Source organism: Pleuronectes platessa, chromosome 10, assembly GCF_947347685.1.
Source record: "Pleuronectes platessa chromosome 10, fPlePla1.1, whole genome shotgun sequence".
In the NCBI taxonomy this organism is placed as follows: domain Eukaryota; kingdom Metazoa; phylum Chordata; class Actinopteri; order Pleuronectiformes; family Pleuronectidae; genus Pleuronectes; species Pleuronectes platessa.
The window spans coordinates 22,064,383-22,089,178 of NC_070635.1; the positions used below are offsets into that span (position 1 = coordinate 22,064,383).

General features: G+C 41.5%; 3 protein-coding genes across 16 annotated transcripts in view; 2 read left to right on the plus strand and 1 right to left on the minus strand.

Annotated features, from left to right (window-relative positions):
* The first annotated feature begins 2,632 nt into the window (after positions 1 to 2,632).
* LOC128449411 (B-cell receptor CD22) lies at positions 2,633 to 9,928 on the plus strand. Of its 6 annotated transcripts, none has more exons than XM_053432562.1 (11): positions 2,639 to 2,861; positions 2,960 to 3,008; positions 3,101 to 3,436; positions 3,535 to 3,759; positions 5,735 to 6,013; positions 6,565 to 6,855; positions 6,955 to 7,033; positions 7,287 to 7,317; positions 8,166 to 8,300; positions 8,392 to 8,477; positions 9,605 to 9,928. In XM_053432562.1, exons 2-11 carry the CDS (start codon positions 2,969 to 2,971, stop codon positions 9,663 to 9,665), a joined length of 1,563 nt encoding a protein of 520 aa, XP_053288537.1. In that variant the 5' UTR covers positions 2,639 to 2,861; positions 2,960 to 2,968; the 3' UTR covers positions 9,666 to 9,928. The 6 variants fall into 6 exon arrangements, with proteins under 6 accessions (XP_053288540.1, XP_053288541.1, XP_053288542.1 ...); XM_053432561.1 differs by having other exon boundaries at positions 2,641 to 2,861; positions 2,956 to 3,008; XM_053432565.1 differs by lacking the exon at positions 3,101 to 3,436 and having other exon boundaries at positions 2,633 to 2,861; positions 2,956 to 3,008.
* A 205-nt stretch (positions 9,929 to 10,133) lies between these two features.
* On the plus strand, positions 10,134 to 15,032 carry LOC128449414 (B-cell receptor CD22). Of its 7 annotated transcripts, none has more exons than XM_053432572.1 (7): positions 10,141 to 10,300; positions 10,395 to 10,447; positions 10,540 to 10,875; positions 10,964 to 11,188; positions 12,908 to 13,198; positions 13,297 to 13,378; positions 14,683 to 15,032. In XM_053432572.1, exons 2-7 carry the CDS (start codon positions 10,408 to 10,410, stop codon positions 14,741 to 14,743), a joined length of 1,035 nt encoding a protein of 344 aa, XP_053288547.1. In that variant the 5' UTR covers positions 10,141 to 10,300; positions 10,395 to 10,407; the 3' UTR covers positions 14,744 to 15,032. The 7 variants fall into 7 exon arrangements, with proteins under 7 accessions (XP_053288554.1, XP_053288552.1, XP_053288551.1 ...); XM_053432573.1 differs by having other exon boundaries at positions 10,144 to 10,300; positions 10,399 to 10,447; XM_053432579.1 differs by lacking the exon at positions 10,540 to 10,875 and having other exon boundaries at positions 10,134 to 10,300; positions 10,399 to 10,447; positions 11,069 to 11,188.
* A 1-nt stretch (position 15,033) lies between these two features.
* Positions 15,034 to 24,796, minus strand: part of hpn (hepsin) — a 14,268-nt gene continuing 4,505 nt past the window's right edge. For all 3 annotated transcript variants that reach the window (XM_053432570.1, XM_053432569.1, XM_053432568.1), the window contains 11 exons: positions 21,686 to 21,793; positions 21,517 to 21,558; positions 20,885 to 21,014; positions 20,586 to 20,705; positions 20,411 to 20,451; positions 19,852 to 20,017; positions 19,553 to 19,740; positions 18,195 to 18,290; positions 17,782 to 17,924; positions 17,374 to 17,538; positions 15,034 to 16,863 (listed from right to left, as the gene is read on the minus strand). In XM_053432570.1, the coding sequence (XP_053288545.1) occupies positions 16,819 to 16,863; positions 17,374 to 17,538; positions 17,782 to 17,924; positions 18,195 to 18,290; positions 19,553 to 19,740; positions 19,852 to 20,017; positions 20,411 to 20,451; positions 20,586 to 20,705; positions 20,885 to 21,014; positions 21,517 to 21,556 (1,134 nt within the window). In that variant the 5' untranslated portion in view covers positions 21,557 to 21,558; positions 21,686 to 21,793 and the 3' untranslated portion in view covers positions 15,034 to 16,818. The remainder of the gene's footprint in view (positions 16,864 to 17,373; positions 17,539 to 17,781; positions 17,925 to 18,194; positions 18,291 to 19,552; positions 19,741 to 19,851; positions 20,018 to 20,410; positions 20,452 to 20,585; positions 20,706 to 20,884; positions 21,015 to 21,516; positions 21,559 to 21,685; positions 21,794 to 24,796) is intronic.

Below are 24,796 nucleotides of genomic sequence, written 5' to 3' on the forward strand. Positions count from 1 at the left end.
CCGCACTGAAGTTGTCCCTGCACTGAATGTCAGGCTGAACAACCCCCATCTGAACTTCCACAATGAAGAGGATAAAGTGATCTTCCTGAGTGATCCTTACTCCTGCAAGTTGATGTCTGAGGATTCCTACTTGGCAACTTGAGGCTGACGACATACCAACCTGATAGACTTACAGTCCCTCTTATGTGAAAATCACTGTGATGTGACGTCACAAACATTAAAACACAATCTAGTCAACTTGTGGGTGGAGCTCAGTACCTGGGAGAGGCCCCTCAACTGCAGGTGGCGTTGTTATGGTGGGGAGTGGGGAAGGAGGGGTCAGGGCTGTATTAACATATTTATAGATCCCATTCAGAGAAAGGAAGATGTAGAGTGACATTTAAGCAATTTTTTAAGGCCAGGAAGGTGAAGATGGTCGCATGAAAATTCAGCTTCTGACGGAACTACTATACTTCTCCCTGCAATCTAGGAGATTTCATGTTAATTTGTGTCAATTAGCACATATGCCAGGGGGAGAAGAAAGGGGCCCTTGGTATGGCTTTAAAGGGATAGTTCACAGAATAATTTAAATTCACCCATACTCATCACTATGCTGATGGAGGAGTGGGTCAAGCGTCTCAGTCCATAAAAAACTTCTGGAGTTTCAGGGGTGAACCACTAAATCCAATAAAACACAACTGCATCATTTACAGAATGTATTTAGCCTAAATATCCGCTGTTATCCTGGAGCCTTGTTCACATTCACTCTGCATACAAGCTCTCGCCCAAGGTTGTGCACGGGGTTCGTGGTAACATTGCTAGTGTTAAGGCCAGGTCCTGGGACTTAGAGGCAGAGACAGAGGCTGAGGCAGAAGTAAAGTTAAAGGATGCTTTATTGGAATCCAATAGTCAAATAACAGGCAGGCAGGCAGGCAGACAGACAGGCAGGCAGGCAGGCAGGCAGGGGCTGGAGTCGGGGCAAATAGTCCAGCTGCTGGTCCTAGGCAGGGAGACAGAGGAGGTCAGACAGGGAACAAACAGGCTTCAGAGTCTAACTTGCTTCTCTGGCTACGACAACTGACTTAGCTTAGTCTATAGTCCGGCACCGACTGAGAGCAGGAGTGGAGCTTATAAAGGCAGCTGGTCACTCAAGGCCCCAACTCCAGCACACCAGGACCTCATCAATAATTAGTGCCGCCACCTGCAACAAGCGAGAGAGAGAGAAAGAGAGAGAGAGAAACTAGAAGGCAGGTGAGGCAGGGGCCATGACAGCTAGTTCCATTAGCATTAGGACTTCCAGGAGCGTACATTTATACACACACACACACACATATATACACCTGCTACAGCTGGAGATGCAAGCTGTGTCCCCTCCATGGCCACACAAATTACCACATCCACAAAGTATCTAAATGAATACCAAACAACTGTCTCTCCTCCTTCTCACTCTAACTCACCTCCTTCTCACACTGTCTGAGGGGTATAGAGCGGTCGTCCTCCTTCAATCAGAAGCTTGGCGATCGATCCCAGTCTTCCCCGTCTGCATGTGTCGCGTTGGCATTGGGTACGGGCGGTGGACCAGGATCGCGGCTCGTGGTGGGTCCTGGTGGGCGGCGGTTGACGGTGACTGAGGACTGGAGTGGCGTCTGGTCTGGATGGCGGATCGTGGTCCTGCTGGTTGCTGACCATGGACTGTGATTGCAGCGGGACTGCTTGGCATGTCATGTTGGGGTTGTCCTTCGGGATGTTTACCCTCATCAATGCTGCTAAAAACTTTATTCTGGATGATGTTTTCCTACATATGGCATCTATTGCACTTCTGTCCGTCCTGGGAGAGGGATCCCTCACATGTGGCTCTCTCTGAGGTTTCTATGTATTTTTACCCTGTTAAAAGGGTTTTTATTAGTTTTTCCTTACTCTTGTTGAGGTTTAAGGACAGAGGATGTCACAACCTGATAAAGACCTATGAGACGAATTGTAATTTGTGAATATGGGCTATACAAATAAAATTTGATTGATTGATTGATGCCGAAGTGTCCTTGGACAAGATGCTGAACCAAGAATTGTCCCTCATAGAAAAAAAAGTGCGTGTGAATGGGTTAAGGTCAAACTGTACTGTAAAGCACGTTGAGTGGTCATTAAGACTAGAAAAGTTAATACAAACCATTTAACCATTTATGTTATAAACATTTGAAATATGATCACACAATTTGTCACACACTGTCTCAGAGAATCTGTTGAAAGGGGAGTGCAGGTGAATGATGGTAAATCACATAAACCTTGTGTGTGTGGAAATCAGCAAGATTAGCCATGAAAGCAGCACATGGATGAGCACATGCATCATGTGTACTGTGGAGGTGATGATGATGATGATGATGATGATGATGATGATGATGATGATGATGATGAGGATACAGCTGCAGTGGAAATATTTTGTGGATTAACGTTCCTTCAAACAACGATTAAAAAACATATTTAGACATAATGATGTTTATTTTGTAAACAAAAACTCAGAACACATCCTCTGTTTAAAAACGCTAGGTAGTCACCAGTTTCTGATTTTCTTTTGTTCTTACACCAACAGGGGAAAAAGAAGAAATGCAAACATTGTCGAGAAGTTAAACCCTGAACATTTTTACAAGAAGTGATTCTCTGACCAGGTCTTTGATCACACCTCACCCCTCGCTTGTGCATGTTGGTGTAATGCAGGACTCTGAACACATTGCACTGAGTCCCCTGTTGTGTAAGACCGATGAATCAATGTGTTCTCTTCTCACATGTTTGGTGATGAGAGGAAGAAGGGTGAAGCCACATTCTCACTTCTGCTTTTCATTCGTCACCACCATCTCTTAAACAAGCAATTGGTCTGTTTGCTTTAGCGGGTGAGTACTTTTCACTTTTATTCTCTTTGTTTGACATTGTGCTGTCCCCCAGAATGTAGAGTAATGAACCGTGTTGTGAATCATCATGTTCCAGGCAGATTTGAACAATGGATAGTTGGATGCTGATGATCCTTGTTTTTATGCCAGGTAAGGAAATGACAACACACAATTATTGTGTATCGGATGTTATCTCTACCTATAAATTGAACTTGTGTATTTGTCAACATTTCTGCCTGAAGGTGTTTGGAGTGGAGATTGGGGGGTGACCTTCGGAGATCAGTGTGCTTTGAGAGGGGGGTCAGTAGTTATGAAGTGTAGCTATGACTACCCTTGGCGTGATACAGTCACTCGGGTGGACTGGTCTAGACCCCTGGTTACAACTGGCACGTGGCGGCTGCATCCCCTTCCTAGTCTCCCTTCACCCCGGGACTTTAAATACGTGGGTAATCTAAATCATAACTGTAGTCTGAAGATCAACAACGTAAAACCCACTGATGAGGGAAAATACTATTTTAGTTTTGTGACAACATCAGACAAATGGACAAGCAAAACCTATGCTTATTTGTTTGTTAAAGGTAACAACAAATTATTATTATTTATTTATAGATTTCTCATGAATAAAGAAAATTTAGTAAAATATTTTTTTTTCTTTTCGTTTCTGTACCTGGATCAGAGTTAACCGCTGTTTTAAAGCCGAGCACTTTGAAAGAGGGAGATGATTTCAGTCTGACCTGCATGTCAGGATGTCCTACATCTACAACCATTGTCTGGTTTAAAGATGGACAGCAAGTGTGGAAACCACGGTCCCCAGTGAGGAGAGAGGATGCTGGGAGCTACTTCTGTGCTGTCCTGGGACAAGAGACAGTCAGATCCAACTCTGTGACTCTGAATGTTCAGTGTAAGTACACTATTAACACTGAATCTCAATTTATAGGATTTTTCCACAGCACACCTGGCACCATTCTATGTATTTCCACTGGTAAAAAAAAGAAACCAACACTGGTTTTATATGCTCTGATCAGCAGTGATGGAAATGTGACAACTGGGTGAACGAGTTAATTTTGCACGACAGCAGGGTGAGTCTGATACCGCTCCATTGGGCTGTGTATATGGGGCGTGTTTCAACCGAACCAGAAAAAAAAATGACTCTTGTCTTAATTGGATAGACCTACAACCAATCAGAGCAACGTAGTATGTGACGTATGTTAAGCGACACATTGTGAGTTATTTAATAACGCCGGGTTCACACCGGACGCTGAAGCGACGCCAAAGCGACGCGTAGGCCTTAAATAACAGCTGGCTCCCATCCACTCCCATGTTAAACTGTTGTGCGGGTCACACCAGAGGCTGAAGCACCGCGCTGCACCAAGGCTGCCTCGCGCCGTGCAGCGATCGTTTCGGCGTCGAGTCTATTTTTTCCGCTTGACGAGAGCGTATCGCGCCAGGAAACACACTGAAAAATTATTTTAAACGATATTGATGACATATTTATATGATATCAATTATCAAATATGCATCCCATACTTTGAATTCTCCTTCTGTTGTCCTGGAGTTTTAATTTGACCAATGCCATTATTAAATGTCCCCCTCTGCCCATCCACTACAGTGATAAAGAGAGAGAGGGGCGCTACGCATTCTCCACATAGGTTTGAGTGGAGAATACGTAATTTACCCTCGACACCCGACATTTAACGGAGCAAACAGCGGAGAAGTTCTTCAACATGGATGACATTAAATGAATAATTGAACTGGAGAAGTACAGTGAGTTGTATGATCCTCGGAACATGTTGTATAAAGACAACACCAAAAAAGACACATGTTGGGACGCTGTTGCTAAATGTTGGAGCAACAAGTAAGTATATGCTTTTACACTACTGGATCAACGGGTGATATTATTAGCGCTGCCCGGCGGTTCAGCGTCGCTTCAGCGTCCGGTGTGAACAGCCAAGAACCGGCACGATAGGGATTAGCGCGGCGCAGCGCTTTGGCCACGCTTCCGCGTTTCTGTTCCTCTTTCAAAATGAATTCGCTGTCGATGTCTTCTAAAACAGACTCAATGGCAGCATCTACACATCTCAGCTCTCCAGCGGCAGGCATGTTTGTTGAAAACGAATTCAACCCAAGCGCTCTTTGATGACGTGGTTGATTACGTTACTGTTGATCATCTGTCAATCATCGTATAAAGCCCGCCCTGACAATCTGATTGGTCCGAACAGTTTCTGTTCGGACCAATCAGATCAGAAGTTCGTCTGGCATCCAGGCTACATTCCAGCTACTCTACAGCTACTTTAATACTTGAATTAAATGACTGGCTACAGTTAGCAGTAATAATTAAACTGGATACTGAACAGGAGGCTGTTTATCCAACACTGGAAGTCTTCAAACATTTTCTTGAAGTTTTATTTCAACTGTAGGTCATTTTAGTAATTATTTAGTGTTATGTCTATACCAAGTCCCTGTAGCACTGATTTGGGCACATACCTCCATTAAACCACCATAGTACCCCTACATCAAGATGCCCTGAATTACACACACTAAACATCCTCTAAACATACCAGATTTTTTTATTAGGATCCATGAATTATTCCCTGCATGGGAAATCTGTCATCGTCCTATCTCACAATGTTAAAGAAAGCTAAATAAAGTTGAAGAAGTAGACAAAAAATGTTTTTCTTCTTGCACAATCTGAACAAGACATGGTACACATTGTAATAAATATATATAATAAACTCCAACAGAGTTAAGTAAATAACCAGGAATATTGTTGTATCATTGCTTCACGCAGTAGCATACAGTTTATTTATTTATTTATTATGTCCGGACTTCATCCCTTTGTCTGCCTGGCTAAAAATCCCTGATGCTCTTTCTATCAGATGCTCTGAAGAGTGTCACGCTGTCGGTGAGTCCACCAGGAGACGTCGTCAAAGGAAGTTCAGTGACTTTCAACTGCAGCAGTGATGCCAACCCACCTGTGGAGCCCAGAGGATACAGCCTGTACATGGACGGACAGTTAATCAGTTCAGGGCAGGAACACACCATCTCTGACCTGCAGCCCAGACACAGTGGATTGTACCACTGTCAGGCCTGGAACAATGTTAGCTGGAGGGGCGATGACATGATGAACTCAACCGACGTTCACCTGGATGTCCTGTGTAAGACATATTGCAATGAGACATCTGGTCTCATGTATGTGTTTCTTAGATAGACAGATAGACAGACAGATAAACAGACAGAGAGACAGACAGATATATAGATAGATAGATAGATAGATAGATAGATAGATAGATAGATCTAGTCAACCTGATCAGCCTCCTGATATTGGTGGTCCTACAGGAGAAAATAATTTTAAGAGATTAACCTGATTACTTCAAAAGAGATTGTGCAAGGAAGAAATTGTCATATTTCGTAGAAAATGTTATCAATGAGCATATTTTAACAAAAATTAATCATTTAAGATTTGCAAACACATTGAGTGTCCTTTTTTGAGGCCTGAAAAGGTGAAGGCATCCAACATCTCACAAGAAAAAGTGTAAATCTAAAATGTACTGATTTCCTTTTTTCTGCCGTTACTCCTTAACCATGTCATCTCCTGTTAATTGATTTAATCATGAGACCCTCAGATTTGAGGAGCCCATTTTAAAAATTGCCGCACTGTTATCTCTTGTCTCATTATTCCACATGTGCTGTTGGTCCTTGTTTTCAGACGGCCCAGAGAACATTTCAATTTCAGTAGATGATCAACAATTTACTGAGGGCAGCAGTGTGAATCTGACCTGCAGCAGTGTGGCCAACCCTGCGGCCGACAACTACAGCTGGTACAAGAGGACAGACTCTCCCAGCTCCAGCTCATGGCTCCAGGTGGGCTGGGGACAGGTGCTGTCTCTTCCCTCTGTGGAAGCGTCCCACACTGGACTCTACCTCTGCCAGGCCAGTAACAGTGTGGGGACGGGCAACTCAACTGATCTGCCGTTGAGCCTGAAAACAGAGGATCCCGGTTCGTGCTGCTAAAGAAATAAATCTTCATCATTGTTATCAACAGAGCAGTGTTAGGTTTGTCCTCTTCCAATCAAACCCTACTGTGTCTCCTCCTCAGGCAGCCAGATTCACCTGATCATCGCCGGAGTTGGAGTCATCGTTTTGGGGACTCTTGTGGTAGCTCATCTTTTGTACTGGTGAGTCAATAAATGTCAGTAAGGGTGAATTTGACACAGCCATTAACATATATTTACTCCACATCTCTTATGACGATAAGTGTCTCCTGTACATGTAAAATGTGCGTGTGTGTGTGGGGGGGGGGGGGTGGCTGGGTGCTGCTGTGTTTCCCATTATGACAAAACAACTTCTTGAAATGTGAAAACACAGGATTGAGAAACGTGAATGTGGTAACAAATGTGGGTTGTTTGTTATCGTTGTTTTTTTTGACAGGAAAAAACAAAGAACCAATGCAGCGGAAAAAGTGAGTACATAAAAAAAAAGTCCTCAAATAACCGATCTGAACTTTATTAAACTCTTGTGATTGACTGTCAGTTATGCAAGGGTCAGTGGAAAGTTTGACTTCCCATCCGAGCAGAAACACAGATTAAGACTTGTAATGTCTCACCTTATGAAACCACATGTAAATTCACTGGATCCAGATTTTTATTTGGATGTGCAGCAAATTGCCCATAGTCATAAATATCAGTCCCATAAATATGAACTGCCCAGGCTCGTAATGTTTAAAAAAAGCTTTTTTAAATTCCTGGATCTGCCCCTTAATCATTCACCGCACCAAACTTTTATGGGTTCCTCATGGACCTATACCACATTCTTCCACCAAGTTTCATGGGGATCCATCCAGTAGTTTTTGCGTTGTTCTGTTAACCAGCAGACAGACACACAAACCTTCATTGGCAAAGGTAATTAGAAGAGCCCTCAGTAGAGTACATACTTCCACCAAGGCCCGACAGTCCCCTAAATCAAGCTGCACCAACACACACTCATAGATATCCCTCCTCTAAGTATTCCAGATTGTTTTAGTCCAGACTCATGAATTGTTCACTACGAACCTAGTGAAAATGTTTCTTTTAAAAGTCCTATATTGCAATGTTAGTGTCTTGAAACCATCTTATCTTTGTCTGGATTGGCAACTAAATTTAATGTAAAACTTTGTCTATTCCTGCTGAAAAACAAACAAACAAACCAACAGACAGGGGTAAATACATGTCCTACTTTTGAGGTAAAAATTAAATAATTTAGATATTTTCTTTAATATTTTTTTTTTTCCTAACCTTAATTTATACCTGCCCTATGTTGTTTCCTCTGCAGCGGACTGCGTTTGGCCTCAAGCTCAGTGGAGAGGGCTTGAGTTCTTCATCCACAGAAGATCAGCTGGACACTGTTTACGCCAACATCAACACACCGTCATCTTCTCGTCCGAAGAACACACACTACAAACATTATGTAAATGTGGTCCACGAACATGCATGAGCATATGCAGAAGTTACAACACAATATATTTTAAATAAATTTACTGTGCATGTTCTCCCTTCAGGTTCCCTCTTTTGATGAAGCTGAACTTATCTATACAACAGTGGCCATCAAACCCAGAAACAACAGCAGAGCTCCACAGGAGTCCTTGTAGGTTCACTGAACAAACATTTAACATCGCAGCATTATATTCTATTATTCACTGTCGGTCAAGTCTACTGATGTCTGTAGCCCTCAGTCAGTGTTACTGTGCAGTCTTAAATTACCAAATTCTGAAATAAAACCTTGAATTTCACAGAGAAAAATTAAACATGTCTAGTTGTAGCCAGGACTTTACAGTAAATTAGGTAATGAGTGGATATTCCTTCCTCAAATAATCTATTATTATAAACTACTTTTTTTATGTTTATTTCACTTCCTAATCACATGGAGGCACAGTGGTGCAGTGGGTAACTGTAAACTGCAGTCTCACAGCAACAAGGTTCCTAGTTTGAATCCCAGTTTGTGACCTGTTTGGAGTTTGCATGTTCTCCCCATGTCTGCCTGGGTTTTCTGTGTGTAATACTGCTACCTCCCTCAATTCACCATAGGTGTGAATGTGAAGTTGAACGTCTGTCTTTGTTGGCTGTGTGATACTCAAGTGACTTTTTCAGGAAGTATCTCTCACATTGTCCGCAAGGATTGGCTCCTGTGATCCTCAAGGGATTCGCGATATAGATAATGGATGAATCGACTGATAGATGAAAATTAAAAGCACCAAAACCCAAAAGAATATGTTCTGTATGTGGCTGAATTACTGTAGTAATAATGTAGATGAAATATATGGATCAGCCTTTAATTCTCAAATTTACAATCAATCAATGTTATTTGTATAACCAATATTCGCAAATTGCAATTCGTCTAATAGGGCTTAAGAAGGTGCGACATCCTCTGATCTTAACCCTCCACAAGAGTTAGGAAAAATAACCCCAAAATACCTAGAGAGGGAAAACACTTGGAGCCCTCAGAGAGCCACGCTTGAGGGATGCCTCACCCAGGACGGGCAGAAGTGCAATAGATGCCACGCGTAACTGAACACATCAACAAAATAACAGTATTTACAACATTGATTCGAAAAAAGTTCGTTTTAGGGGTTTTATTTCTGGGAGGGTACGACATTCAGTAAGTAACACACTGTGTGAGGTCTGAATGCTGCTGTGAACCTGCCATTATTGATGTAGACACAGTAACACCATCTGATGCATTGATACTCATTAACATCATAATTTTCTCCTCAGGGCCATAATAGGAGAGAGCGAGGATTCTGTGATCTACTCGACTGTGGTCACATACCGCTGATCCGATGTGAATAGAAGAACAACAGCCCAGTGTTAGTTAAAAGGTTAATGATTATGATGTATTTATTATACCACTTTGTTCATTCATGGTTTAGTTTACAGTTGCACTTACTGAAGCAGGTATATCATACAATTTGACTATATGTGATAAAGCTACCCCAGAGATTGTTGCTGTTGTGTTTATGAGACTGCAAACTACAGTATAACTATATATGCAGCAGTGTAGAGAATATTTAATAAGAATAAATGGACTTTATCAAAACAGTTACTGTGGGCAAGTTGCTTTTAATTATGACTTCAATACAATACTCAATGCAAAATTTTTCACGTGCTCTTACACCACCAAGGGAAAAGAAGAAATGCAAACATTGACGAGAAGTGAAACCTTGAACATTTCTACAAAAAGTGATTCTCCTGTTGTGTAAGACCGATTACTCAATGTGTCCTCTTCCTCCATCAATGGGTGTGTCTGTTTGTGTAGACTCAGAACATGACAGTGAGGACACTCTAACTTTATGTAATCAGCTCCTTGAACGTTTGATGATGAGAGGAAGCAGGGTGAATCACATTCTCACCTCTGCTTTCATTCCTCAACACCATCTCTTAAACAAGCAATTGGTCTGTTTGCTTTAGCGGGTGAGTGCTTTTCACTTGTATACTCTTTGTTTGACATTGTGCTGTCCCCCAGAATGTAGAGTAATGAACCGTGTTGTGAATCATCATGTTCTAGGCAGATTTGAACAATGGATAGTTGGATGCTGATGATCCTTGTTTTTATGCCAGGTAAGGAAATGACAACACACAATTATTGTGTATCGGATGTTATCTATACCTATATATTTAATTCCTGGATTTGTTGTCATTTCTGCCTGAAGGTGTTTGGAGTGGAGATTGGGGGGTGACCTTCGGAGATCAGTGTGCTTTGAGAGGGGGGTCAGTAGTTATGAAGTGTAGCTATGACTACCCTTGGCGTGATACAGTCACTCAGGTGGAATGGTCTAGAACCCTGGTTACATCTGGCACGTGGCGGCTGCATCCCCTTTCTAGTCTCCCTTCGCCCCGGGACTTTAAATACGTGGGTAATCTATATCATAACTGTAATCTGAAGATCAACAACGTAAAACCCACTGATGAAGGACAATACTATTTTAGTTTTGTGACAACATCAGACAAATGGACAAGCAAAACCTATGCTTATTTGTTTGTTAAAGGTAACAACAAATTATTATTATTTATTTATAGATTTCTCATGAATAAAGAAAATTTAGTAAAATCGATCCGTTTCTTTTCCTGGACCAGAGTTAACCGCTGTTTTGAAACCGAGCACTGTGAAAGAGGGAGATGATTTCAGGCTGACCTGTGTGTCAGAATGTCCTACATCTACAACCATTGTCTGGTTTAAAGATGGACAGCAAGTGCCGACACCAGGGTCCCCGGTGAGGAGAGAGGATGCTGGGAGCTACTTCTGTGCTGTCCTGGGACAAGAGACAGTCAGATCCAACTCTGTGACTCTAAATGTTCAGTGTAAGTACACTGTTAACACTGAATCTCAATTTAAAGGCTTATTTCCACAGCACACCTGGCACCATTCTATTTAAAGCCCCATTTCCACTGGTCAAAAAACCCACTAACTCCCAATAACATCCAGTTATATCCGGCTTCTGCCTGCAACTTGAATTGACTTATTCACTCCGGGGTAAAAAGACTCCGCAGACACTGGTTTTATATGCTCTGATCAGCAGTGATGGAAATATGACACCCGAGTGAATGAGTTAATTTTGCAAGACAGCAGGGTGAGAGAGGGCCTCAGTTTTTGGCACAATTGTGAACGTGAAAAAAAAACTAAATAGATACTGCTCCACTGGCAATGGCCTGTTGCTCTGTTACAGGGATACAGTTTTGGAGTTTTACCTGGGAGCCTTTTAAACTGTTGCTCAGGAGGCAGAGTGGGTTGTCCACTAATAAGAAGGTTGATCGATCCCTGCCTCCTCCGGTCCACATGCTAAAAGTGTCCTTTGTTAATATAGTGAACCACTAATAACCCCTGACAGCTCTGCTGACTATGTGACAGACAAAACGCATCATGAATGTGTGTGTGAATAGGTGAATGAGGCTGGTGCTGTAGCTAAAGCTTATAAATTGAGTAAAGAGATATATAAATGCAGTTATCAAACTTTCACCATTCCAGCTACTCTACAGCTACTTTACGTAACACTTGATTTAGACGGTGAATTAAATGACTGTCTACAGTTACCAATAATAGCTAAACTGGATGCGCAACAGGAGGCTGTTTATCCAACACTGGAAGTCTTCACAGTTTATCTTGAAGTTTTATTTTAACTTGAGGTCATCTACGTAATTATTAAGTGTTTTAGTATTTTTCATGTCTATACCAAGATCAAATAATCTAGCACTCAATTTGGCACATACCTCCATCAAAGCACCATAGTACCCCCTTAAATTACATCAAGTCACCTGTGGAGCCCAGAGGATACAGCCTGTAGATGGACTGACAGTTAATCAGTTCAGGGCAGGAACACACCATCTCTGACCTGCAGCCCAGACACAGTGGATTGTACCACTGTCAGGCCTGGAACAATGTTAGCTGGAGGGGCGATGACATGATGAACTCAACCGACATTCACCTGGATGTCCTTTGTGAGTGTAAAGACATGTTGCAATGAGACATCTGGTCTCATGTATGTGTTACTTCGATAGATAGATGACTCATGCTTACGCAGTAGCCTGCATGTACGTCAACCTGAACAGCCTCCTGATATTGGTGGTCCTACAGGAGAAAATAATTTTAACAGATTAACCTGATTACTTCAAAAGAGATTGTGTCGGGAAGAAATTGTCATATTTTGTAGAAAATCTTGTCAATGAGCCTGACATATTTGAACAAAATTTATAATTTAAGTCATGCAAACAAAATGAGTGTCCTTCAGCTAAGTGCACTCATCTGCTGTAACCATGTGTGATAAGGTTTGCTCAGCCAAAGAGAGTTTGTTCTATTTTAAATATTCTTTGAGGCCTGAAAGGGTGAATGCATCCAACATCTCACAAGAAAAAGTGTAAATCTAAAATTTACTGATTTATTTTTGTCTCCTGTTACTCCTTAACAATCTCTTGTTAATTGATTTAATCATGAGAACCTCAGATTTGAGGAGCCCAGATAAAAAATTGCTGCACTGTTATCTCTTGTCTCATTATTCCACATGTGCTGTTGGTCCTTGTTTTCAGACGGCCCAGAGAACATTTCAATTTCAGTAGATGATCAACAATTTACTGAGGGCAGCAGTGTGAATCTGACCTGCAGCAGTGTGGCCAACCCTGCGGCCGACAACTACAGCTGGTACAAGAGGACAGACTCTCCCAGCTCCAGCTCATGGCTCCAGGTGGGCTGGGGACAGGTGCTGTCTCTTCCCTCTGTGGAGGCGTCCCACACTGGACTCTACCTCTGCCAGGCCAGTAACAGTGTGGGGACGGGCAACTCAACTGCTCAGCTGGTGACCCTGATAACAGAGGACCGCGGTTCGTGCTGCTAAAGAATTCATCTTCATTATTGTGTTCAACAGAGTGGTGTTAGGTTTGCCCTCTTCTAATCAAACCCTACTGTGTCTCCTCCTCAGGCAGCCAGATTCACGTGATCATCATAGCCAGAGTAGGGGTCTTTGTTTTGGTGACTCTCGTGGTAGCTCGTCTTTTGTACTGGTGAGTCAATAAATGTCAGTGAGAGTGAATGTGGCACAGCCGTTTACATATATCATCTTCACATCTCTGATGATGATAAGTGTCTCCTGTACATGTAAAAATGTGTGTGTGTGTGTGTGTGTGTGTGTGTGTGTGTGTGTGTGTGTGTGTGTGTGTGTGTGTGTGTGTGTGGTTTATTGAAATATCATGATGCTGTTGCTGTGTTTCCCATTATTACAAAACATAATAAGTGAAGCCTGTGGCTTCACTTGAAATGTGAAGCCACAGGATTGAGAAACAATGGCGAGAGGTATAGAGTGAATGTGGTAACAAATGTGGGTTGTTTGTTGCTGTTGTTTTTTTGGACAAGGAAAAACGAATAAGCAATGCAGTTTGTGTGTTTTGAGTTTGCATGTTCTCCCCATGTCTGCCTGGGTTGTCTGTGTTTACCACTGCTTCCTCCCTCAATTCATCATAGGTGAGAATGTGAAGTTGAACGTTAATCTCTGTTGGCTGTGTGATACTCGAGTGACTTGTCCAGGAAGTATCTCTCACATTGTCCGCTAGGATTGGCTCCTGTGACCCTCAAGGGATCCGCGATACAGATAATGGATGAATCGACTGATAGATGAAAATTAAAAACACCAAAACCAAAAAGAATATGTTCTGTATGCGGCTGAATTACTGTCGTAATAATGTAGATGAAATATATGGATTTATTTCAGGAGGAGTACGACATTCAGGACCAAAATTCTCATACATTCTCTCAGTGTGTTACTTTTGGTGCAAAAATGATTCCCCTTTGCTGGGGACCCCCTTCAACCCCTTTAAGGACCCCTTAGCGGTCCCTGACCCACTTTGAGAACCCCTGCTTTAGTTCTTTCAATCACTTGTATCTCTACATCGACACCTCATACAGTCATAATGGGTCTGAATCAGAGTGAATTTGCTTTGCTTTCTGTCTAAAAACCCCATGACACCGTTCACTTATTAAATCTGTTTAAAATATATGACCTAATTAACATTTAAGAAGTTCCACCCTCACATCTAATGTAGTTTAGAATAAATATTATTCACATTTTCAAAATGTGTTACCATGGAATGTGAACTTCTGAAAAACAAACAAATTCACAGAATTTTTTCCAGAGGACTTGACCTCAGTGTCCAAGTTCCTGCCGCACAAACTGCGATTTTAGCCTGTGTAAAAAAAAAAATTTTGAATAAAAGCAATGGTCAATGCTGCTGTAAACCTGCCATTATCGATGTAGACACAGTAACACCATCTGATGCATTGATACTCATTAACATCATCATTTTCTCCTCAGGGCCACAATAGGAAAGAGTGAGGCTTCTACGATCTACTCGACTGTGGTCACATCCAGCTGATCCGATGTGAATAGAGGAAGCCTGGAGCCCAGTGTTAGTTAAAAGGTTGAAAATGCCTTTTCTTCATTCTTTTGTTTTATGATGTAATTTATTATACCACTTTGTTCCTTCATGGTTTAGTTTACAGTTGCACTTACTGAAGCAGGTATATCATACAATCTGACTATATTTGATAAAGCTACCCCAGAGATTGTTGCTGTTGTGATTATGAGACTGCAAACTACAGTATAACTATATATGCAGCAGTGTAGAGAATATTTAATACGAATAAATGGACTTTATCAAAACAGTTACTGTGGGCAAGTTGCTTTTAATTATGACTTCAATACAATACACAATGCTACAATTTACATCTTACATACTTATCTCTCACATCACATTTGCTATAAATGCATACATACTGTACATCAGAAGCAAACATGCCACAAACAGTTTAAATGTAGATATTAGTGCTCACATCCCATTCTTTATTCAGGCCAGGTGAAGGACACTCACACAGTGTTAGCTACAGGTACTCAGAGATACAGTAAAGTCTTCTCTAATACGAACTAAAAGATATATTTCACGAGAAGATGATTTATGAGGTTATTGCACGATTGGCAATAAGATCTGTGTCAGACAAAAACATCTACATTTACAAGAAACAAATATTTACTAACTAATATTTACAAAATAAAGCAAAATACTGATGCAAACATGGAAATTTGGTAAAGAGTTAAATCTCGTATGAATAATAATCCATGATGAAGTCAGGCTACTGCATAAAAACACACACTGCATTCACCACACGGGTTTATAACAAAATGACAATTATACTGTTTAAAGATTTGTAATTGTACTCGAAATAAATCAGCTGGAACTACTCACGCATCACTGAAACTGTCTGTGTCTTGGTGTTGCACAGTGTCTAAGTATTGAAAGTGCTGAGGCTGCACGTGATCTTTAAAATCATTAAAATCTTATCGAATGAATACTTGTGATTACACCTAGAATATTGAAGATAGACCTGAGTCTTTACAAGACTTCATTCATGTTATTGATGTTTAGCTCAAATATTATACTGGTTATTTGTTTCTAATGTAACTTCGGCTGTTATTGGAGTAAATGCAGCTAAAAAGAAGAGAGAAGAAAAAGCCATTTCAGAAAATGTATGTCATTGTAAGTAATGTATGTACACGGCAGGAATCTTAAATCCAGTATAGTGAGTCTTGTATTATTTCACTTTTGAGATAATATCTCGATAATATCTCGGTGGCAAAGTTTGATTATAACTTTATTCCTGTCTCTTAAAGAGCTCTGTCTTTGTTTATCTACAAAACTTCCGGATGTATTCCAGACCGCAGTATTTGGACAGGTTCAAATTTTTACTCTTCAGGCTCTGGACATTCAAGTTAAATAAAATCATGGATTTTTATAACATTAAGGTGCTAAGTCTCAGCTTATATCTGAGAAGGTTCACATCGACATAGAAATAACTGTGGGGGAGATATGGACCTTTAAACACATAGTAGGAGAAGTTTACAGGTTAGAAAGAAATTGAAGGAATACATATGAAGATTTACATATCTACCGTTTTGTGGAAAGTCCTTTGCTGTGAATGGCTGCCTGAAGGTTTGGACCCACAGACTCTGATGTTCTTTTGGGCTTTTATTTTGGCAAACCAATTACCTTTGATATGATTTTTGCTTTTATGGGACTCATATACTCATACACATTAACATTTGCTTGCATGGTCACGTCTTCACTCGTCATAATGAGAGACGACTTTCTCCTCAAATCTAAGCCTCTGATCATTTGTTCTTGAACCAATGATTAAAAAACAGTGTAACTATTGGATAAATGTGGTCGCTTGACTCCTCTCTAAAGGAATATGACATTGGCAAACCTTTTACCATGTGGAATAAGGGGGAAAAATCCTCGACACATTTTTTTGTTAAGAAGGGGTGTTGAGAACTTCGATACAAGAGGAACATTGCAGCTTTCAAGACCCTCCATTGTAACACTTCCTGTTGACATGTACAGGATTTGTCCGTGTTGTCGTCTCAGTGTAGAAAAAGCAGAAATGTAGGAGCATCTCATGTCCGGGCCAATTTGTGAACCCCTGGTGAGTTGTGATAGTTCTGAAGGAGAGAGGTGAGAAGAGAAACTGTTTTAACACACCTTGGGCTGTGTGAGTAAATGTTAGCTAGTCCTCTGCTGATCATTCTGTTTGTCATGGCCATAGCAGTGTCAAAGCAGATAAACCCGATTATATCGATCTACTAATTCTATGAATCTCTGTCTGAAGAACAGTTCGCAAATATACTAAAACAATGGTCGACAACCGGGTCAACAGGTGAAAATCGCCACCAGATCATTTAGATGATTCGATTTTTGATCAGATTTGCAGACATTCACAGGTGTTGCAGGTTCTGAGTTCTCTGTCTGAATGTGGAACACATCTCAATAACCATTCATCCTATCGGCTTCATATTTGGCATGTGTATTGTAAAGGACCCAAGAAAGTGCAGAATTAAATTTGTCCCCTCACTGTTGATGAGTGGTTTATAGATTTCCCGAGTCTTATTATCCGTATGTCTTTATTTGTCATTATAACAACACAATAAATTACAAAGCATCCGGCGTCTCACCCTCATGGCTGTAGATATCCACGGCAGAAAGCGGGACACTCTGGTGTAGACGCCAGGTTTCTTTGGCATGGCACAGCCAGTTCCCCAGCTCACCACCCCCAGCAGCCGATACCGACTGCTCTTAGACAGACAGTCCTCCGACACAAAGGGACCGCCACTGTCTCCCTGAAACCACACATGGTGCTAGAAGTTTACACACACACCTTATAAGTGCCTTAGCTTTGACAGAAAAGTATGAATGTAAAATGATATCAAACAAGCAGGGATATATGCATTAGTTATTAGATTTTAGTTTAAATAAAGATGATACACACATGAGGACATATCTGAGAATATGGGTCCCTGACTAGAAACCCAAACACATGCAAATATGCCAGCTCTTGTACATGAACACATGCACACTCTGACCTGGCAGGCGTCAGTGCCTCCTTTCTCGTAACCAGCACAGAACATGCTGGAGGTGATCTGATTGTCGTAGTAGTCGGGAGCGTTACAGACAGCGTCACTGATGATGGGGACGCTCACTTCTTGGAGGACGTCTGCTAGATGACCTGCGAGTCAAACATCCCTGGTGAAACCAACAATACTACAGACTATAAAACACAGATGAATAGGATTCTGCTTCTTCAGTCATGACTTATCACACTATTTTCCTCTTTTATCAATCAAAATATACACGGAAGAGCAAATTGATCTGTTTCAATACAAATAACAAAACGTTTTGAGTGTCATCATTTTCAATCAAAGAAATCAATGAATGCAAAGACCGTCATCAAATGAATCCCTGTCTGCAGTGTACGATGATACAGCTGTAGACTCACCGTAGTACCCAACGTTTCCCCAGCCCGTCACGGTTCCCATCTGTCCGTCTATCAGTCTTTGACCGTATGCTGGCAGGCAAATAGGCTGGATGGACTCTACACACAAACACACAAACATATTTTGTGTCTTAAGATACAAGCAAACATGTGTGTATGATAATCCTGAACCATCAAATAGAACAAGTGTCCAGACAGGGAGACAAGAAGTGGTGGAAATGTCCTCAATCAGTGAAATCATAGGCAGTAGATAAAGATGGATGACATGACTGCTCCCTAACGGTGAAGCCATAGCGCCTCCATCACCACCTACTGGCTGGCTGCAGTATAGGCTATAAATCCTACCTCCTCCATTTTAGCAGTTAAGAAATGGACCACATTCAACGAACTTTTCCCAAAGATGTCTGAGTCTTTCAGGTAATTAAGGATGTTTAATGCTAATCTTTACAGTAAAGTTTGTTTTAATTAGTTAATTGATGCTACAAACAGGGTGAAACATCATGATTGATAACTGACTGACTTGTAATTGGTCGAGCATGTTTATCGATGGGAACTCGCTACAACAGATCCAATCCACCATCACTCCTGCACAGACTCTGGTTCCAGACAATTTGTTACAAATTTTAATTTTCCAAGCTTTTTTGAAGAACACAATGTGCTTGAACAAGGATTTTTGCTGAAATCTATAGAGCTAAAAGTAAACAAGCAATGACTTAAATGTTCACCTTACTGAATCATGTGATTTCAGTAAATAAATGTCGAAGTCAAAGGTGATTTTATGAATACATTCGGCATGACGCATAAACTATCATCCACATAAAAAAAAGTGAAAATCAAGACAGATTCTCTCCTCAGTGCACATAATGCTGTGGTTGTAATTATGAACACCGAACACTAGATGTCAGACCTGAGCTACTGAAACATTGCTTGTTATGTTGCGTTTACAAAGTGTAGAAGGACATGACCATCACATGAGGGCACAAACAATCAGATTATAGTAAGATCACTGTAGATTACATGAGTTAGTCCTCTTTTCCTTAATACGTGGAGAACATGGAAAATATCTTTTACTGAAGGACACCGGGGATTCCATGGCAGAAAGGAAGTGCATCAGTGTTATAGTAATAAGAGGAAATGGTGGAAACCTGTTCAGAGCTGATTTAATCATGTTGGATAAAAGAACCTTTGTCCTGGAGGGACAAGGAAACCTAAAACAGGCTCATTACAGGATGACTGTGTGTCTCTGTATCCCTCCATTCCTTTGTCATTATTCCTCATCTCTAATCATGGTCATCTTTCACTCAAATATTCAAGTTGAGTGTGTGTGTGTGCGTGTGCCAGCGCGTGTGTGTGTGTCCTACCAGTGAAAGTAAGAGGTTGGGTGAGGGCCAGAACGGCGATATCCCTGCTGTTGTCATCAATGTTAGCATCTACAGAGGGCAGGTAGCTGCTGTGAACAACGATGGTCTTCACCTCCGCCGCGACGGCGTTGACTGGTTTGTTATAGATGGAGCCCAGCAGCACACGCCAGCTAGTCACAGTGCGGCGTCTAGCATAGACACACACGCTACTTATTACTAAATTCTTCAATACGGATTTGGCCTGTTAATGAAACTTAATAAAATAATTATCTCTAACATAAGGCAGCTCTTTCACGTACTGGAGGAAGCAGTGAGCTGCAGAGACAATCCAGCGGTTCGAGATTATGGATCCTCCACACTGATGAACTCCATCGTACTGTAAGCTGACCTGCCAAGGCCAGCTGCCCTGCCTGGCATCCACACCACCGACTATACGGTCTGCTGCAAAACTACGCCTGCCACAGTCTGCCGAGAGGAGAGGAGAGGACAGGAGAGGACAGGAGAGGAGAGGAGAGGAGACGAGAGGAGACGAGAATAAATTGCACACTTCATTACCTAGGTAAAGTGTATGTGACACAATTAAACATATGGTATATCAGTGGTTCCCAAACTAGGGTTGGAGCCCACGGAGGGTCGCAAGACACTGAGAGGGGGGTCGTAAGATTGTTTCCAAAATCAAATATACTTTAAATGCAATTAGAAATAGCCTTTAAGCCATCATTGTTACACCTTTAACACAGCAGTGGTGTGCAGGGTTTGTGGCATTGCATTTCTCAAGCGTAGCCTGCGCTCGCTTGCTTTTCCAGGATTACCAACCCTAGCTTTAATTGAACCAGTGTGTCACACAGAACATCTTACCTTGGCACAGCAGAGTGAGAACCTCCCTGCTCTCACAGTCACTGAAACACAGACACACAGCGTCAGTGCCAGCCAGTGTTAGACTGCTGTAGGACAGGTGGTGCATCAGAAAGACAGACAGACAGACAGACAGACAGACAGACAGACAGACAGACAGACAGACAGATGTGTTTACCATGGGAACAACGAGTCTTTGATTTTCTTGCCGTAGGTAAGCTCTTCCTGTCTGACACAGAAGAACTCTCCAGCATCTCTACTGGCCTCTGGCACCGATGTGACTGAGTAATTCGCCACACTGAAACACACACACACACACACACACACACACACACACACACACACACTCACCGCACACACACACACACGGAGAGAGAGCTATCATTGTTAGGACTTTGCATTGACCCCTAAACTGATCCAAATCAAATTTCTGTTAGATTACACTACAAACTATATAATAAGAATAATATATCTCACCTGACAAAGCCCACTTCTTCACAGCTGATACCAGCAAGCAGCTCATTGGCTGAGGAGGAACACACCTCACGCCACCTCCTGTGCGTGGAATCGAAGACTCTAAGACGTTGGTCAGCAGAATTGACCTGGACTGCACGGAATCACATGTATTTACTTACAAAACAAGTTCAGTAAAATAAATCACACACACTTTGCCTGTCACATATATTTATTTCATTTGTCTTTTATAACTGTGACTTATCCCAGTGACATTGGATATTTATCACCTCTACCAAGGAGGTTGTGTTTGTTTGTTGATTAGCAGGATTACGCACAAAAAAACTATTGAATGGATTACCACAAAACATAGTGAATGACTTTCTTTAGCATTTTGATGGCAATTTTTATCATTTTTGCAAATTTCTCAAGACCTTTATCTAAAAAAGATCCAACATCTGTAGACTGCAATTATCTATGAACAGTTTTTTTGTGCAAATCAATTCATGAATCCAGTTAAGTAATTTTAGGGGGATGGTCTTTAATCAGTTATCTATGGTAACAAATATTCATTGTAACTATATCACAGAATGAAAGCTACATATTATAAATATTTTCTCATCCTTGAAACCATCAGCATGTCCTCTCACACTCACCGTCATACAGGCCTGTGTCTTCCTCCATCGTGCAGTACATAACTACAGAAGAGTAGTAACACAGTGGGCATCAGTGCAATGTACGACAGGGAATAACAAAAGACTATTAATTCTCAGATTCGTTTGAATATAGAGTGTGTGTCTAATGTGTAAGAGCATGTGGTCTAACCTACGGCCCAAACAGCTGCTCCTATGGCTCCCAAGATAATCAGTGTCACTAATGCCCCGATCACCCGGCAGGGGGTGAACACACAGGTCAGAGAGATTCCCCTGCTCCCTGCAGACACACACACACACAGACACACACACACACACGCACACACACATTCACATACACATTAGTGAATGTGCTCAGAGACACACACTTGAATGCACAGGTGCAGCAGCTTCAACGCCTTTAACATCACATACATTTCACAATTGCATTAACACAAAGCTGAAGAGAAGAGTTAAGAGATGAAATATAATAACAGTGACATTAACTGTGTTCTGCTCATATTTATGTATGCATGAATATGTTTGACAAGATATTACAAAGCAAAAGCTCAGACTGCTCCTGTGTGATTGTGGCTCTTTGTTTTGGACTCAACCACCCTACAACAAACATCAGCTGGTTTCAGCTCAGTGTCCTGGCACAGACCGAAAAGTACAAGTGACACTGATCAATAGTCTAAAGTCTGAAGCACTTCTCCACCAGGCAAGAACAAACCACGTCCGTGCCATGTCTGTCCCGTGTGCACCTGTGTGTGTTGCTCTCACTGTCTTTTTCTGCCTTGTTATCCACTGCTCTGAGCAGACTTTGTCAACTTAACCCACATCTTAGTGTTAGAAAACAACCTGATGAAAAAAACAGGCATAAACATTAACAGCTATATTCCTCATATCATGCATATGCTAATGGTTTACTTTAGTTTAATATACCATCATTACCAAGGAGGTTGTGTTTTGTGTTTGTTTGTTAGTTAGCAGGATTACGGTGCAGGTGAGAACCCATTATGTTTTTCATGCAGATATGAATTCATTTTCCCAAGAGACATTTTTATTTGAAACTGTAGAACAAACACAGATGCTGAAAACAACTTCAACCATGCATTATATTCAAATGTCCCAGTAAGCTGTGACAGTGTGATACGAGCAAAAACCCTATAACTCTAACTCGCCTAAATGGCAGTTAGCCACCATTCATTTAATATTTCAACCTGTGATTTTCCTGCAGTGAAAAAGAAAGATTTAAATCAAGAAAGCCTGCGTCCATGATTATTTGTGAGTGTCCTGACTTTGGGTGGATATTCTGTTCACTATGAGACAGTCACAACTGTAACACCAGTACCGTCCATCTGTGAGGCGGGAAACAGCTGGAGATACTCTAAGTATACAAGTCCTCCTTATCAAATCAGAGAAAACAGTTTACGTGCCCAGTTTCCTTCCTGCCTCCAACATTTTCCCGCCTCTCTCACATGCGGGGGGGGGGGGGGGGGGGGGGGGGGGATAAGTGAAATTAAAACCTCCATTTCAATGTTTAAATTGAACTTTGACATTTACAATATAAATATTTATAGGGAACATGTTAAATCTTTTAATCAGACAAGCGAACAAGAACAATCCAGCCCAGTTACTGACTTAAATCAGTTCTTTATATATGTGTCTTGATCTGTGGAAGTAAACACCTCAAAGACTGACATGGATCTGGCGTTACACAAACCCACTGACCCCGCTTGGTCCCACAGTTGCTGAATTTCTATGTTGTTATCGAGAAACACGATAGCTGTGTAGCCCTGCTACTCCACCAACCTCAACCTTCTTCTACGCTATTTCCTCAAATCTGCTCACTCTGCTCTAAACCTCAATTGTACCTGCCTACATCTACCTGTCTCTCGATTGGATGTTTTTTTTTTTTTTTTAAAGCTCCTTTCCTTCTCCTCCATGTCTCCCCACCTCCTTCCGGCCACGACTCCCCTCTTGTGCCTCGTGTTTGCTCCTCCTCCACTTCCCTACATGTCCTCTCTCCTTCCCTCCTTTGGTTAGTCTTCCTTTGCAAACTTGCAGTCAGCGTGACAATGGCATTATTGTTCCTTGTACTGTGATTAACAATGAGGATTAATTAAGCAAATAATAATTTAGTGGGTTTTTGCTCCAAGTCTGACATCCACTGGACATATTATCAGAGGGACACCTGGCTTGTGTTCATTAGATAGTGGTTTCTGAGCTATACCCCAAATTTCCTCCACAAGTCTCAGGTCTAGCACCAACCCTCATCCTGTCCACTTGTCTTTTTTCTCAAACTCTTTTCAACCTCTTTCTTTCCCTCTCTCTTACCCCCACACCGTGCTTGTCTATCTCACAGAACAAGTACTCTATTGTGTCCACTTCTACCTGAGACCTCCTTCTCCTATGTGTGTGTGTGTGTGTGTGTGTGCGTGTGTTTGTGAGTGTGTATGTGTGTGTGTGTGTGTGTGTGTGTGTGTGTGTGTGTGTGTGTGTGTGTGTGTGTGTGTGTGTGTGTGTGTGTGTGTGTGTGTGTGTGTGTGTGTTACAAGGCATGGTTCTTCCGAAACTACTGTGGTATAGAAAGTGTTGTGACCAGCACTGATTCATGGAAGTTTGTATTGTGTTGTAAGCGTTGCATTATATTCTGAACTGGATATTTAACTTTAACTTGCATTGACTTTATCTGGGTCATGCAACACAATTCTGTCAACACAAAGACAAATGACACATTTCTCTCTCAAGAGTCAAAAAAATACTTTTTATTTGAACATTTATGCCAAATCTTTCAAGGATTCTTTTGAGGTGTTCTCCAGGCTCATTTATGCTAAGCGTTTATAAGAACACTGCCGTCTGTTTGAACCGTCTTCTGAACGCTTACAGATAGGCCTATGGATGAAACAGTCTAAACTGAGAAGTAACACAGAAAATCATGGGGGGTGGTGTAGCCATTAACTTGAATGAACACACAAGGAAGCAATTTCAACACTGGAGACTTTAAGGCTGCGTCAGGAATCACCCCCTCATTCACTAACCTCAACTTTACAATGTAGGGACTTCTTAGTAGGTGACTCTTGCGCTTTGTTTGAATACTGTGAGGTAAAAAGCAAATTAAAGGAGTTTGCCGAACTCTGAAGAATGTCCCGACAATGGGGCCTTTCACATATGAAGAACACAGCAGGAGATTGTCAGATTTGTTCACAATAACGCAGACATCTCCGCAGCATTCAGATATAAGCATGCAGGAGGCAGGATGTAACATATAAATCAATTATTTTTGTTTACAGCATATAGG